The sequence below is a fragment of the Myotis nattereri genome (assembly GCF_964212035.1).
Source record: "Myotis nattereri genome assembly, chromosome: 12".
In the NCBI taxonomy this organism is placed as follows: Eukaryota; Metazoa; Chordata; class Mammalia; order Chiroptera; family Vespertilionidae; genus Myotis; species Myotis nattereri.
Genome location: NC_138087.1, coordinates 59,008,065 through 59,025,142, shown reverse-complemented (window position 1 = coordinate 59,025,142; position 17,078 = coordinate 59,008,065). Strand labels below are relative to the sequence as shown.

Here is a 17,078-nt window from a genome sequence, read left to right as displayed (position 1 = left end):
CTTTCTATCGCTGGGAAATTTACGTAGCCCCTTGGCGCCCCAGTTTAATTCATATCTTGCTGGGTTGTTACAAGGTTTTCTGTCTCTGAATCCAGGGGGTTCATGTTGTTCCTGAGTGCTGAGGGAAACAAATACTCACTAAGCAAGAGGTCAAAGGTTGCAGTGAAAGGAGCTCTATCCTTGGAATCCAGGGAGTTCGATTGCATGGGGTAGAAAAAAGGAGCAGTAACGTTTGAAACAGTCGAAAAGTAAATCATCACACTTTCCAGTGTTCGTTATGATCAAGGCAAGTGCACTGTAGGAAACTTTGCCCCATTCCATCCTTGACCTCACCTTCAACTTGACCCTCCCCCCCATCCCTGAACTTACTTCCTCCCTGACCTCACCCCATTTCTAGCTGCCAACCTCTACCTGACCTTTAATGCACTCTTGACCCTTCCCATCCTTGACCTCCCCAATCCTGAACTTCCAGTAAGGGATGGGCCACAGGGCAGGGCTGAAGATGTCTGTTAAGGACACTATTAAGTAATTTTTTAAAAGCCTAAGTTTAAATTGTGTGTTTTCAGGAGCCTGTAGAGCAGCAGTTCTCAACCTGTGGGTCAAGACCCCTTTGGGGGTTGAACGACCCTTTCACAAGTGTTGCCTAAGACCATCGGAAAACACATATATAATTACATATTGTTTTTGCGATTAATCACTATGCTTTAATTACGTTCAATTTGTAACAATGAAAATACATCCTGTATATCAGATATTTACATTAAGATTCATAACAGTAGCAAAATTACAGTTATGAAGTAGCAACGAAAATAATTTTATGGTTGGGGGTCACCACAACATGAGGAACTGTATTAAAGGGTCGTGGCATTAGGAAGGTTGAGAACAACTGCTGTAGGGGAACAAATGTAAACATAACCATGGTGTCAAAATACCCACATCAGCCCTAACCGGTTTGGCTCAGTGGATAGAGCATTGGCCTGCGGACTAAAGGGTCACAGGTTCGATTCTGGTCAAGGGCATGTACCTTGGTTGCAGGCACATCCTCGTAGCGGGTGTGCAGGAGGCAGCTGATGATGTTTCTAACTCTCCATCCCTCTCCCTTCCTCTCTGTAAAGAAATCAATAAAATATATTTATATATATATATATATATATATATATATATATATCCACCTCAAAAAGGTGCATGAAAACACCATGAACAAAAATTACCGAACCTCTCTGAGCTTCCTCTTCTGCAAACTGTAGGTAGAGCTATTTGAGGTTTCTGACATAGCATAAGGGATAGAGATAATGTACATAAAGGTGCCGGACGTGGAGTAGTGCTGAGTGGGTGGTACATGTCTCCATCCTGACCCTACCATGACCCACTGAGTGACCTTGGGCAAATCACCTCAGCTCTCCTAAGCTCACTTCTTCACCTTAAGACTGAGCGTGCAGCAGTCCAGGTTAGAGAATGCCATGGTTCTCAAGGGGGGTCATTTTCAAGGAACCCTGACCTACCTAGGAGATACAGATCCTGGGACACGGGGGACAGTGAACTACCCGGCCTCCATCCCTGACCATGGCCCCAGACTACCAAAATGTGCATCTTTATGCACATTTGAAACCTGTTAATGTTGTTCCCTGAGGAAACAGACTTTTCTCGTGGCAGATCCATTCTTCCCTCTGTTGATCTGAGCGGCAGGGGCGAAGGAAGGGTTAGTCAACTATACATTGAAAGCCAAAGAAATCACACAGCCACATCAAGAAGCTTCAATGTCGGTCAATTTTCTGTCCAGTTTATTTTTTAAAACCTAAAGGGAATAGGGGTAGTTTTACCGCAGTCTTTTCTGCTCTTGACAACTAGGTCATGTCTCAGTAGCTCCCTGTCCCCTCCCCCTCCCCCCTCATCCCTATCCCTTTCTTTTTCAATTTAAAATGTCACTGCTATTCAACCTGCTGAAATGTACGGAGAGGCGAGGAAAGTTAATGACTGTAGATGACTCTAAATTGAAAACCTGTGTATGCTGAGAGCCACCTTGACAGCTGAGTGCTTCCCTTGGAATAGCCTACGTAATTAAGTTTAATGTTTAAGCCAAGCGGGGGGTCACACGGAACCTATCCAGGTAGTCCCTTCTGGAAACCTCAAGAAGCACAGAGCTGTTCACGTGTCCTTTTAGGATGTGGAGCGGAATTGCACCGAAGAAAGGGAAACCAATCTCAGAAAAGCCTGGGACACAGGCAAGCCCATGATTCACTCATGGGAGAGCAAGGAGTCAGCGAAGGCTACCTGGAGGAGGTAGAGTTTGTAGAGGAAGAACCCTGCAGCTGAAGCGTGAGCAAGACATTGAAGAATGGAATTATAAGCAATGCCATTTGGCCCCACCCTCCAGAGATGCCACCCTCCAGATGGACGGGACTCCACGCCCTCTTACTGGTGCCCTCCTTGGGGATTCAAAGTTACAGTTGGCCCCCTTCCCTAGCTCAGCTGTTCTGCAGCCACAGCTAGAAGCAGAAGTAAATGATAGGCCTTTCGCTTTTCCTGCGTTCTGCCTTGTAGCCCCCTCCTACCTCCGCAAGAGCGGGGACATCCTTTCTAGGATCCGTATGGAAGGCCATCTGGAATAAAGGCAAGAATTTCTGCTCTGGGAGTGGACACACTGGGGTTTGACTCCTGTCTCCATCATTATGTGTCTTTGCAAGTCATGCAGCTTCAAAAACTTCCCATCCTAACCCCAAAACTATTATTAATAGAGTCTACTTGTAAATAGTGAAGTATATTTAATGAGCTGGTTTGTGGAGTATACTTAGCTGAACAAATGTTTCCTTCTTCTTCCCTAAGTATAGAGCTGTGCACATAGGAGAAAAACATATTTGGTAAATAAGCACATACAAGAAATTACAGTTGGTGCACCCTCCCTCAGGGACCCAACTGCGAAAAAGCAGGCGCATTTTATAATTATAAGCATCTCAGAATTCCAACATAAACTTTTTTATGACTTATATATGTTATACAACTGAAAACTTTTTTGGCAGGACTTGAGAAATACATGATTCTGGCATTTTCTTCATGTAAAGTGCTGGATTAATCAGCTTTTTTTTTCTTGCTTTTACTTTTGTTTTTTGTTTTTTATTAAATTATGGGGGTGTCATTGGTTGATTAGATTATATAGGTTTCAAGTGTACAATTCTATGATACATACTTTGTATATTGCATTGTGTGCCCACCACCCAGAGTCAAATCTTCCGTCACCATATATTTTACCCCCTTAACTACCTCCTACCTCCTTCCCTCTGGTAACCACCACACTGTTGTATGTATCTATGTGCTTTTGTTTGTTTTTCTTTTTGTTTATTTGTTGCTTTCTGTTTCATACCCCACATTTGAGTGAAATCATATGGTTCTTAGCTTTTTTTTTCTGATTTCACTTATTATATTCTAAAGATCCACCCATGTTGTTGCAAGTGGCAGTATTTCATCTTTTCTTACAGCTGAATAGTATTCCATTGTATATATGTTCCACATCTTCTTTATCCTGTCATATGTTGATTAACCAGCTTTTATAGTATCATATTATTCCTTTCTTCCAACTCAGCTTTGAGGTTTGAGTGAGAAAACAAGATGGCTTATACAAGCCATTCACTTTAAACAGATCTTGAAAGAAAAAGCAATACTCTTTACTTTAAATGTGATGGAGGGTATTTCAGGTCAGGTTGCTGGGTAGACAGACTGGAGACCGAAGGACAATTCGACAATTCTCCTGGTGTTTTCCTCTCACCCCATATCATCACAAGGCTAGGGCGGCTTCTTTGTTGCTCTCTGGTTACTAAGTTTGAATTCTGATACAATGAAAACTAATTCCAGCAAGTGCCCCCGTCACCTTGGCTAATGACCAAGTAAACAGATCTCATGGAATAAGGGTCTCCTCTTTTATACACCAGAGATGCTGGGGGCATAAATTATACTGTCAATAGTTCTTGCTTTTCCTCTGGTTAAATTCAGTGAGCTCATGAACATGTATGAATGTTATTTATTTACTATGCAACTAAAAGGTGTGAACAGTGGCCAGACCTATTAGGACTATTGTGAGAGTCTTCCTTTTTTTTTTTTTCTTTCCTTACCCTGAAATCTATGGGTGATCCATCACAGGAAACAGGTCTCCTCCCTGATTATTCCGTGGGCTAAGTAGTTGCCTCCAGGCTCTGGAGATTCCAGGCTTGAAGTAAACAAAGCATGAAAGTGTGTGAAGATTGCCATCTAGTGGCCATGATGCGAGGTGTCACAAAATATCAGAAAGGGGAGGGCTTCCATTCCAGCTAAAGGTCCAGGTTCCCTGTAAAGCTCCCAGAATGGCCTTTATAAGCCTCAGGTCTCATCACTTACATTTCTATTGGTCTTATTTTTGCACATAATCATCTCATAATTCTTCACCTGAAAACTCTTGAGGAAGCAAAGAATAACTTGCTGAAATGGAAGGACCATCAGGCTCCTGATTTCTTCCAAAGCACTCTGTCAACCCTTTTAATTTAGTCACTACAGTGAATGTCCAACTCTCCAGATGCCTCCACAGTACAGTTTTGAGCTAAAAGAGTAACAAAAACTGTTTTCCATAGAAATGACTAAGATTAATCACCAGAGAAAAATTGAAACAAGGCAGTGAGCCCCGTAACAATGCTGAACTAATACGAAGTTTATGAAATGGGGAATAACAGAGCTCAGCCTCATGTTATGTCAGATCCGACATCACATCACATCCTCTGTGAGGCAGGAGTAAAGCAAGTCTGGTTGCACACATTCAGTGAAACGGTACCATCTTCCCAAGATTGTCTATTCCCTCATTAAATTAGTTAACTCTTGAGATAATATTTCTCCTCTTACATCGTATTTCTATATGCACTCCCTCATCTCACTCTTACAATAGCCACATGCAGTAGATAACGCGGGTGTAATTATTATCACCTTTGACAGATGAGGACACTGAGGCTGGGACAGTAATAGCTCCTCTAAGAGCTCACAGCTAATAGAGGCAGAGTAGAGCCTGGGGAGGGTCTGTTTAATTCCTGTGCTCCCTCTACTACCCTCTTGATACCTCCTACCAACACACCCTCATAAAGGAATACACTTACTAAAAGTGTCCACGCTGATCACCCCTTTCTAAATGATGACCATTGATCGGGGTGCTAACTCTGGAGAAAGTCAGTGAGGGTTCCGTAAGAGTGGCTGATGGGCCAGTGAGATTGGTTACTGGATTCCTCAAGCCTGCAGTGGAAAGTCTGTAGTCAGTCCCAAAGAATGCTGGACTGGAGGAGCCAAAGGTAACGCTGGTAAAATGCTTAGAGCCATGAATGGCCTACTGTAAACGGTATATGGGGGGTGTTCATTCAAGCGACATAACATGCATGTAAGTGTCCAGTTTGCCAAGTATTCTTTCTCCACCAGCAGGGTAAATAATAATAAGATTAGTAATAATAGCAATAATGACTGAGTTATCACGTTGGCTAACATCAGCTTTAATCCTCACACACGTGTACAAAATCTATTACTGGCTGGATTTTACAGATGGAAAACTGAAGTTAAGCAACTTGTTCAGGTAAGGTTTGATGCTGGGTCATCCTATTTTATAATGGGTCTTTCTATCTTATAATGCCTCTTTCGGATCTAGTTAATTCAGCCAGTTGGGATAATAATTCCATTATCAAATATTTGAGCCTCCAAACCTCTCCTTTTCCGTTAAACTGTCTGGGTCCAGGGGTGAGGTACCGTGTGGCCGTGTGCCAGTTTCAGCATGGTTGCCTGTAGGTGATGTTTTAGCTGAACTGATGCACAGAGAACATGCCAGCATTTTTTAAATGAGGGAATTTTTGCCCCCTTCACATTGATTTTGTGGCCTGGGGCTCCCCCGAGTGAGTCCGTGTGTTGTTCCTGAACCAAACTGATTTCGTGTACAGTGGGAGCACCTGCTGTGCTCCTAAAGGGGGAAGGAATGCGAGGGCGGGTGATACTAATCTTCAGCTAGTAAAAGGACACGTCAGTTCAAGCGAAGCGGGGGAGAGTGAGATGGCCAAGAGCCACCAGGACTCTCCACACACGCAAAAGGCTGCCCGGGCACACGGTGCTCTGCGGGGCGGCCACCGGGCACCATCCAGCAGAGACGGGGACTGTGCATGAGACATGGATGCAAAGAAATAGGGTGATGGAGACTCTGCTCCTGGGAACTTGTCTTGAAAAAGGCCCGGAATCCAGCATTGCGTGCCATCCCAGGAGCGCGATGCCCCCTGCCGGCGATCCGCAGGAGTGTGTGCTGTGTGCGCAGTCTCTTAGAAAGGCCCTGGACCCCGGTTCCTGAAACGGGCCAGGGCCCGCGGCACCCGAAGGCTGTCGGTCCTGGCATACCTGTCGGGGAACTGGGGAATACGCACTAGCATCCGGTGTGGTGTTACCTCACCTGGTCCTCACACCCTTACACGAGGCCTGTGAAATAAGGAAGCAGAGGAGCCCTTGGCTGCAGTTCACTGCCATGGGCACACATTCACGGAGGGCACAGGGCACGCTGTACGCCAGGCACTGTCCCGGGCGCTGCGGTGATGGCACCAACGCAGCCCCTGCCCCTCGCAGCTTATTGTGCAAGGAAAGAAGGGAAAGTGAGGAGGTGAGGAAATGAGGTAATAGCCGGAGGACGGGGTGATCGGGAAACCTGCTAGGGGCGGAGAGCAGGAGGGGAGGGCAGCCCCGCGCTCAGCCCCTTCCCCTCGCGTCTCACCACCTCCTCCGCCCCGCAGGCTCCCCTCCCGCCCGTCTCCTCTCCTCCACTCCCTCCGCCCTCGCCAGCCCCGCCCCGCCCCGCCCCGCCCCCAGTGCCGCCTGTTCCCTGGTCTGGGGGGTGGAATCCCGGGAGCCACCCCCCTCCCCCCAACCCTCCCCCCTCCCTCGGCGCAACGGTCCCGCAGGAGCCGGGCGCCCGCCGCCCCCGCCCCGCGGCGAGCCGGCCTGGCGCCCACGATGGGGAATGAGGCCAGCTACCCCGAGGAGATGGGCTCCCGCTTCGACCACGAGGAGATTAAGAGGCTGGGCAAGAGGTTCCGGAAGCTGGACGTGGACTCCTCGGGCGCCCTGAGCGCGGACGAGCTCCTGTCCCTGCCCGACCTGTGGAACAACCCGTTGGCGCAGCGGGTGTTCGAGGTCTTCGACGCCGACGGCGACGGCAAGGTGGACTTCGAGGAGTTCATCGTGGGGACCTCCCTGTTGAGCGCCCGGGGGGACGAGGAGCAGAAGCTGCGGTTCGCTTTCAGCATCTACGACATGGACAGGGACGGCTACATTTCCAACGGGGAGCTCTTCCAGGTGCTGAAGATGATGGTGGGGAACAACTTGCAGGACCGGGAGCTGCAGCAGATCGTGGACAAGACCATCATCATCCTGGACACGGACGGCGACGGGAGACTCTCCTTCGAGGAGTTCAAAGCCGCCGTGCGGGACCTGGAGGTCCACAAGCAGCTGGTGGTGGAGGTGTGAGCCTTGGGGAAGAGCGCCACCCAGCGGCGACCTTGACGTCGCTCTCTCTTTCAAGGTCAGCTCAAGAAGCCCTTGGAAGTATTTCTCGTTGTAAAGCCGCCTTTTCTGACACCAACCTCATAACCAACTCGGTGTCGTTAATAATTCTTCTCACCGTGATTTGGGGGGGGGGGGGGCACCTGAAGGAACCTGGTGGAGAAAGAGGAGGAAATGGCTTTTATAAATGTCTTTTGTTTTGATTTGGAGACCAAACTATAAAGAGTGGAGATGAACTTGAAAAGTTTTAAAAAAATAAATAAGGAAAAAAGCCCAGCCAGTGTGGTTCCGTTGGTTGAGCGTCGCCCCCTGCACCAGGAGGTCACCAGTTCCATTCCCGTCAGGGCTCATGCTGGGGGTGTGGGCTCTCTGCCCAGTAGGGGGCGTGCAGGAGGTAGTGCATTATTTTCTCTCTCCCTCTCCCTTCTTCTCTCTGAAATCAATAAAAGTATATTTTAAAGAAGAAGAAGAAATATATATGTGTATATATAAATATATCTTTGCCTTTACTTTGTATTTTTTTTTAATTTTCACTTACCGACTTTTCTTTTTTATTGATTTGAGAGAGAGATTAATTTGTTGTTCCACTTATTTATGCATTCACTGGTCAATTCGTTGTTGTTGTTAATTCTCACCTGAGGATATTTTTTCCATTGATCTTTACAGAGAGTGGAAAGGAGAGAGGGAGGAGGAAGAGGAGGAGGAGGAGGAGGAGGGGGGGAGGGGGAGGGGGAGGGGAAAAGAGAGAGAGAGAGAGAGAGAGAGAGAGAGAGGAAGAAACATCAATGTGAGAGAGACACATCAATTGGTTGCCTCCTGCACGCGCCCTGACCAAACTGGGGATCGAACTTGGGAAATCAAACCCAAGACCCTTAAGGGCCAAGGCTCTAACTACTGAGCAACACCAGCCAGGTCCATTGGTTGATTCTTGTCTGTGCCCTGACTGGGGATCAAACCGGCAACCTTGGCTTATCAGGTAACAATCTAACCAACTGAGCTACCCAGCCAGGGCTCACGGAGTTATATATGGGAAATATGTACACATCCGGTGTCCGGTGAACAGTTTGCATTTCCTTGTGGTGTTCAGGTGTCTTTGACAGATGTTTAATGTCCCATTGTAGCAACAGGGATGCATATATTTCTCTTGCCTGAGCACCTTTTAATCAATTCCGTGGGCAACAGAAACCAGCTTTCCCTTTCCCAGGCCGCAGCCCCCTCAGGATGCATCTAGAAATCCCTGAACGTATGTAATGCCGGCCAGGATAACCTCTAAAAGAGACATTATTTATATACTCTGCAATGTGCACAGTAAAATACGGAAATTTTAAAATTATGACCAAGGGTTTGAAACATGTGGATTGCATTTTCACATTTAATAGGAGGAGGAGAAGTATTTCAGCTCTAGAGTGGCTGGAATTAAACCAATAGCTCGATCCATCTACTTACTATGGTTACCCAAGGCTGTGTGGCACGAACCTTGAACTGAGAAGTTGTTTCTAGCTTCAGCAACTGGGAAGATCTGGCTTGATGTGGCTTTTGGGGAAGGAAGGCCATATTTATTTCCAAGTTAGAACGCTTTGACTTTTCTCCCTGTTGCTGGTTGCCAACAAAATCTGTACAATTTTGGGGGGGGGGGCAGTGGGGGGTGGAATAAGTAGTTAACATTCACTGAACCACTGTCCAAGATAGTTACATTTGTTGTATCATTTAATCCTCAGAGCAACACTGTGAGGTGAGTGCCATCTCTCAGTTTTACAGATGATGCTGTAGAGAGATCTAGAATCTTCTCCAGGGTCTCTCAGCTGGTTAGTGGCAAAGCAAGGACTTGAACCAGCCTTTCTGGGCCCAGATGCAGAGCTTTTCCCACCTCACTGCATTGTCTCCTATTTTGGTGATGCCTGTATTTACTACCTCAAATTATTTCTGATAGTCTTATTACTGAATTCAAGCCTCCGCTTTCTCAAAAGAGGTGAACAGCTTGTCAAGGAGGTCCCACCTCTTTGGTATGCATTGGAAAAAAAAAAAACCACACGTATTGGCAAGGCAATCTTAAATCATCTTCCGCTTTCATCGCATCTTAAAAAATAGTGACAGTATTTAGATTAAACTGCTAACAGCAACCAGCATCCTTTGAGTCTATAGAGATCAGTAACAATATGTCCTCGTGAATCCTGTATTAACCGCCTGTGTCTGCTCTCTACCATATGTTGCAATCCCCAAACCACTAGACACTTCTTTTGAAACACAGAACAAAATATGGACCCAGAGCAGTTGGTTTATCCTCTAAGTTTATCATGCTTTAGAAGAATTCTCAAGGAAAAACCTTTGAGGAATTTTCTTTTTTTTTAATTACAAACTCCATTCTTCCCTTATGCTTTTGATCCTCTCTGTTAGCATGTAGAGTAGGTAGTTATTCTGGCTACCTTGTTCTATCTATTTTGCATGACTTGAAAAGGAGAGGTCTTTTTCAAATGAAACACCATAACATTGAAAGGACACTAGCAGCAATAAAGCCATATAGATCAACAGATTCAATCTAACAGCTCAGAGGCTAAATCTGACCCACAAATAAACCATTGCACTGTTAGTTTTACATGGTGTTTATCCTCACAAATATTTTATTTGCCAAAATCTTCAAAAATCGGAAGATTTCTTAAAAATCAAAATTACCAGGGTGGGGTGGCCTTTTCTTGGCTAAATTACCTCTGCAGTGTGGGCTGAAATTTCCCCCCTGGAGAAACTAACATGCTCCACTCTTCAGGACAAGAGGTCTAGGTGGACTGGCACAGTCATTCTTTTCAAAAATAAAACAGCTGGTCATAAAACATTTATCCCAACAAATGGTATTTTTTTAACGACTGCAACAACAGAAGAGTTCACATAACACAAACACAGCTGTATCACATTTCAAACCACTGTCTAATAATAAAAGCTAACAGGGAAATTTAAAAATGGAGAAACATCAATATGTTTGGGAAGGGGTTAATAGCTTTTTTTCAAACTTTTCTGAAATGCATAATTGGGCAAACGATATAAACATGATTCAGACAAAAGGAGACGGGGAAAACAAGCATTCAAAACTAGCCTCACTAATTGGAAAAACACAAAGGAGAATATTGAAAACAGGACAACAGGGTTAATTATAGAGCAGGGTTATTGGAGGAGTGAGCACCCGCGACTGGGGCATCGCTGGCAACACTGGGAATGGCTGTCAACAGTGGCTGTGGTACACCCCAAGTCAAAACAGTTGCAGCATCTGACCTGGTAACCCCACCCATTGCAATTTGGGGAATGGTTACTTATTGATTAAACAGTTCAATGAGATTGGGTGGGCCAGAGTGAGCTTGGAAGGACAGAGGGGAGCCATCAGTGACTGAGATCTGTCCCTGGCTGAATCCTGGGACAGTCTTCTGTCCTCGGCCCTTGGGAGTGTGGACTGTGAGTGATCAGCTGAAGCTGTAGGTGAAACAATGAAGAAAATAAAAAACACACTTTAGTTTGCAGTTCTTCGCTCTCCTTATGCAGCTCTCGACAGCATGAGGCTGGGCTGTTACTGTGTCTCTGAATGTGATGTTTCTTCTCATGTCACAACTGCAATCATTTTGTCTACATCACTGAACTTTATTTTAAAGATCTGACATTGAATATTCATTGCTCCTCTCCTCCTCCTTCCTCCGACCAGTGATACATGTCAAGTTGAGTCGGTCCCACCTTATTTGAAAACAAGTTCTCCTGGGATGGTGGTGGGGGGGGGTGGGGGGGGTGCACGAAGAGTAAGAGAGGCAGAAGGGGAGGCTCGGCTGGAAAAGTACAGCGCGCTCACCCCGGTCCTCGGGGACGAGCGGCCGAACTGCGGCTGCAGCTGTGCATCGCACACTCAGGCTCCGGCACAATGTAAACATTTCCAGTGGCGCTCACAGGCAGGTTACTGCGGGTTTTCAATTCCGACGGTGAGTTTTGAATAAAAATGTCTGCGAGTTGTTAGGGGGAATAGACAGAGCTCAGATGGCCAGGGATCTGTCAATGGTGTTCGTTTGAAAGGCAGCGTGGGCTTTGGCCACAGACAGACCTGGATCCACAGCCCGGCTCCCCATTCGTTAGCCGTGTGATGGTGGGTTAGGTCGTTAATCTCTATAGTAGATGCCCAGTTTTAAAAAGTAACCACTTGTATTTGTCCATTAGTGTGTGGGTGTAAACAACAGAAACTTGAAGGGAGAGAGGTATCAAATAAGCTGAAACAGCCTCTTTGTTACTGAGGTGGTAAGAGGAAAACGAGACTGTTGGCTGCACAAGGACACACAGAGGGAAGCCGTGTGTTCAAAGGCGAGATGACTCTGTGTGTTCCACTTTTCTTCGTCTTGGCAGCGCCTTCTCAGAAAGCAGTACCAGTCTGTTCATTGTTTTGCTGAATGGTTGATGATGTTCAAGTCCAAAGTGAATTGCCGCAGTTTGCTCTTCATCCGTAGCAGTAATAGCACACTGAGTCCTTCTGTGATGGCTAGTTCCTGTGTCCATTACGACAGGTGCAGGCCAAAAGCTATTTCCAAACACATTTGCATGTACTTTCCAGAGATGAAGTGATACAATGGACACCACCTGTAGAGAGACGTCCCAGGAAAGCTCCAGTACCTGTGTAGCCCTCGGGCCCCGTATGCCTCCTCACAAAGCCCTACTGGGGCCCAGCATTCCTCTCCCTAGGGCTGGCTTCCGCTGGCATCCTCCGGTGGTCGACCCACTCTTCCTGCCTGTGTCTCAGTCCCCTGGATCTGGACCTGCTATGTCCCTGCTCACCTGTAGTCATTAGTTCACCAGCGATCTTAGAGCCTGAGCCACAGCCTGAACTAGCGTCATGGAGGAAACCAGATCTGTGGCCCAGGCTCCACCAAAGCCTGAGGTCCCCCAGCTCTGCCCCTGAACGCTGCCCCCTAGATACACTTCCTGGAATACCCAGGAGGCCTCGCCATGCCTGAACCGTGCCTGACTGGCAGTTTCTCCTGGACTGGGCGTGGAGGTGGGAAATGAAAGAAAGGGAAATCTCTGCAAGAGGATGGGAGGCTCACCCACACCAGTCAAACGAGTTGTTTAAGAGGGTAGGCTCTAGCCTGCTGGTGTGGCTCACTGGTGGAGTGTTGTCCCATGCACCCAGAAGTTGCTGGTTCGACTCCAGGTCAGGGCACATGCCCGAGTTTTGAGCTCAATCCCCAGTAAGGGGCGTGCAGGAGGCAGCAGGTTGATGTTGATGTTTCTATCTCTCTCCCTTTCTCTCTCTCGAAAAATCAATAAAAACTTTTTATTTTATTTTTTTAAGTATATTTTATTGATTTTTTACAGAGAGGAAGGGAGAGGGATAGAGAGTTAGAAACATTGATCAGCTGCCTCCTGCACACCCCCTACTGGGGGTGTTCCTGCAACCAAGGTACATGCCCTTGACCAGAATCGAACCTGGGACCTTTCAGTCCACAGGCCGATGCTCTATCCACTGAGCCAAACTGGTTGGGCGATATAAACTTTTTTTAAAAAAAGAGTGTAGGCTCTGGAGCCAGACTGCCTGGGTTCAAACCCCAGCTCTAACCTTTCCTACTTCTGCGACCTTGAACAAGTTACTTCACTCGTTTGTTCCTAAATTTCCTCGCCTATAAGATGGAGATAACAGGACCCACCTGATAGGTCGTTATGAATATTAAACAAGTTGCTGCACTGATAAAGAGATCAGAACTGTGCCTTCCACATATTAAGTGTTAAGTAAATATTGATGATGATGATGATGATGACGACGACCAAAAGCCTCCAGCAAAGGGCTGACACCCAGGCATCCCAGGGCTTGCCCTCCCTCACGACACATGCCTCTTGCACCCTCCCCCTAAGTCACAGTCCCTTTCACAACCCCTGTTACATCACTGTGCCAGAAGGTCACACCTTTTCTCTTTTGTTCCCACCACCATAAGCTTAGAACGGGTACTTTTCCAGCCGAGCCTCCCCGTCTGCCTCTCCTACTCTAAATCTTACCTCCTGAGTCAGCTTCTCCACAGAGCCCAGGGGGTGTGAATCAGGTATCACGGTATACAGGTTTGCTTCCTCCCCAGACTCAGGCTGATTAAAGGCAAGGACAAACCCTCCTGTCTCCATCGCGTGGGACTTGGAAGAGTGCCTGGCACGCAGTAGGCACTCAGCCTATCCAAGGTCCATCCTTCCGCGTGACTGACTCTTGCCATCGATGTCAGTGACTGAATAATACCTGTTTCGTAGAGAACTCGGGAGGGTCCTCTTGGGTAGCACATGTAAATTGCCTAGCCAAGTGCTGCCACATGTACTTACTGTCACTGTGGTTACTGTATCGGCAGCAGAGCCCAGGCTTCGGAGCAAAACAAACTTGGACCTGCAGACCAATTCTGCCACCTAAAACCTGCAGGGACCTCAGTTTCCTCAATTATATATTGCAGTTATAATACCTATCTCCGGGCAAAAGAGTAAGCAATCAACAAACATTAGGTGGCTTCAATTTCTCCTCCGTGGCTGACTAATTTGGGGATCTGGCTCAATTTATCTCACTTCTCCGCATCTGTAAAATTAGTACATGGAATTAGTTGATCTCCGTGTTTCCTGCCAGAGCTAAATTTCAAAATTTTTGAATTCATCATCTTTTCCCCTGACACCTATTCACTCTACGTCCCTGAGAGAGGTTCTTTTCTTGATAACTATTCACTGTTTTAATATATCAAGTTGTTTCATCTCTCGGACTCTCCCTCCCGCCCTCTGTAGAGGCTGTAGCATGGTCCAGGCTCAGGACCCCTGCACAAGTCCAGGGCCATTCATACAACAGGACTGTGTGTGTGTGGGACCCCAGGACCTGCGCTCCATCCTGGCTGGACTGCTTTCACAGTGCAGTGGAAGTGGGGTCCACAGGGCACGCAGGGGGCACAGACTCCGCATCCTCGGGGTCTAGGAGAAAAAGAATCTGCATCCACGAACGAACAAGTGTGGGTGCAAATGGAGCATCACACCCATGGCCTCCCCTTTCTGTTCTGCCCCAGACTTTGCAGATGGGCATCAAGCACTTCTCTGGGCTCTTCGTGCTGCTCTGCGCCGGGTTGGGTCTGTCCATCTTGACAGCCATTGGCGAGCACATCGTGTACAGGCTGCTGCTACCACGAATCAAGAACAAGTCGAGGCTGCAGTACTGGCTCCACACCAGTCAGGTGAGTGACGCGGACGTCTTGCTCCGATGCTCCCAACCGTCAGAATTCCCGGTAGTGGGAGGATCCAGAGCTCCAAGTCAGACCGACAGTGGCACGTTCCCAAGAGAACTGAGGTGGTGTAGACACCCTCCGTGTCCAGGTCAATCTCCTCCATCCCATTCATTCACTTTCCCCTTAAATTAAGCGCTCCCATAAAGCCCCTTCCTTTTCTCTAACCCTCCACTGCTGCTCACAATGGAAGCAATGGAATTGGGTTTTTTTAAACCTGGTTTCACTTAAATAGTGGCAATCTGAGGAGATGCTGTGAAAGATTTTTTTCCCTACAGATTCTTTTCATGCCAAAATTGAAACCCATTAAATGAGCTTGAATTGCCTGATTCCCTTTGAGCCCACCGGCCCTGGTTCTCTCTGAATTATCAATGGTTCAGAAAATGGGGCCACTTTTGCCCCATTCATCTGTTTTTGCTGACCACTTTGTTGTCACAGTAGTGGGTTTTTTTTCTGGGTAGGTTACTATCACTGGTTTGGTTACACTTGAACCCTGTTTTCCTACCTTCATCCTGGGAAGTATTTGGTCTCTTAAGGAGAACTCCGGTCTGCCTGGTGTGGCTCAGTGGTTGAGGGTCAACCCATGAACCAGAGGTCACCGGTTCGCTTCCCAATCAAGGCATGTGCCCTGGTTGCGGGCTCAGTCCCTGGTGGGGGTTCTCTCATCAATGTTTGCATCTCTCTACCGCTCTCCCTTCCTCTCTCTAAAATCAATAAAGACATATTTTTAAAAAAAGAGAACGCCACAGATCAGTTTTGTTCTCAAGTGTTCTTTCCTTCTTTGTTTTAGCTGCTGGGGAGTTCAGAGTCCTTCTTTTTTTTTCTTTTTTTATTATGCAGGCATCCTGGTATAGTTGACAACAGAGTTGGTATGAACCAGGCCCAGAATGCCACCCAGCTTCTGGCTGCTGTTCTCCCAGCTGTGTAACACTTACCTAGGTACACAACAACCTAGGCAGCTGCCTACGACTGGGGCAGACTTTTATTTTTACTCGCCTTTAGCAAGTGCACTGGGCCCTTTGTCACACCTTAGTGTGACAGCTCTTCTATATATCACATACCTTTTTACAACCCAGAGCTTTTCTAAGCTTCCTATCAAATTACTTTTTTCCCCCTCCTTGTAGAATAACTTACGAGTAGACTTAGAATTTTTGTTCTCTTGAGATTTGGGGCTGAATGTTGATCCGTTTCGGGCACCTCTGGACATTTGTTTACAGAGGCCAAGGCTTGTAATGACGAGATACACCGCTGAATCTCAGGCAGTGCTTTGGCCCTGCCTGTGTGTTTCTAATAACCTCTGTGCGTGACTCTGTTCTTTCTGCCAGAGATTACACAGAGCGCTAAACACGTCATTCGTAGAGGAAAAGCAGTCGCGTTTCAAGACTAAACGTGTGGATAGGAGGTAAGAAGAGACTGGGTTTCTTCAGATGTGTTCATGTAAAAGGTTAGAGATGAACTGAGACTCCGCGCTCAACAGGAAAATTATCTATAATAATAAAAGCGTGATATGCTAATTAGACTGGACAGCCGAAGAACCTTCCGGACAACATCCCAGACAGCCTTCCAGAGGAAGCTGGGGCTGTGGGGGCCGAGCCCCTTGCACAAATTTCATGCACCAGGCCTCTAGTGTATAAATAATTCAGATAGATTAGGACCAAGATGTTGATAAACATAATGAGTAAAAGAAGATGTAGTTTCAAATAGGAATAGAACAGACAGAAACCATATCTGCACACCTATGAACACTGAAAGGCAGCATAGACAATATTTGTCCAAATCCCGTCTCAGACACTTACACTATGCATGGCCTCGGGCAAGTTATTTAGCCTCTCCATGCCTCAGTTTCCCCCTATGTGAAATTGAGTTAAAAACAGTACCTGCTCCCTAGAGATGCTATAAGAATTAAATGAGAAAATACATGGAAAGCCCTGAAAATAAAACTATTTTAGCAATCGCTCTTGTGTTCAAAATACACATAACACAATTCATGACTAACTGCAGGTAATTAATTCACGCAATATTGCCTTCTGGGCATGTTTCCACGCCCCACTCCATTCTAGCACTCCCAGGAGTTGAAATATGCAGCAGACATGTTCTGCTTCATCCATTTCCTGGCATTCTTACGCCAAACTCCCCAGAAAAGAGCAGCTCATTACCAGGAATTAACAAGCATTAAATGCACAGATGACATTTGAAAATCAAAACGTCACACCTTCCCCACATCCAATCTGGGGACAACTGTTGCCTGTTCACTCGTGGTGGGTGGCTAAGGATGTCAGAAGCGTTTTGGGTCTGGTTCCTGGC

General features: G+C 46.7%; 2 protein-coding genes across 3 annotated transcripts in view; both read left to right on the top strand.

Annotated features, from left to right (window-relative positions):
- GRIN3A (glutamate ionotropic receptor NMDA type subunit 3A) overlaps nucleotides 1-17,078 on the top strand; it is a gene marked incomplete at its 5' end in the record, with an annotated part of 145,770 nt that overhangs the window by 116,238 nt on the left and 12,454 nt on the right. Inside the window, 2 exons of one of the 2 annotated variants that reach the window (XM_081103598.1) lie at nucleotides 14,562-14,726; nucleotides 16,100-16,165. In XM_081103598.1, coding sequence (XP_080959724.1) covers nucleotides 14,562-14,726; nucleotides 16,100-16,165 — 231 coding nt within the window. Of the gene's footprint in view, nucleotides 1-14,561; nucleotides 14,727-16,099; nucleotides 16,177-17,078 lie in introns of both variants that reach the window. The other variant, XM_081103599.1, reaches the window with a different exon arrangement.
- On the top strand, nucleotides 6,922-7,915 carry PPP3R2 (protein phosphatase 3 regulatory subunit B, beta). The gene has a single exon (XM_081103460.1). It carries the CDS (start codon nucleotides 6,982-6,984, stop codon nucleotides 7,492-7,494), a length of 513 nt encoding a protein of 170 aa, XP_080959586.1. The 5' UTR covers nucleotides 6,922-6,981; the 3' UTR covers nucleotides 7,495-7,915.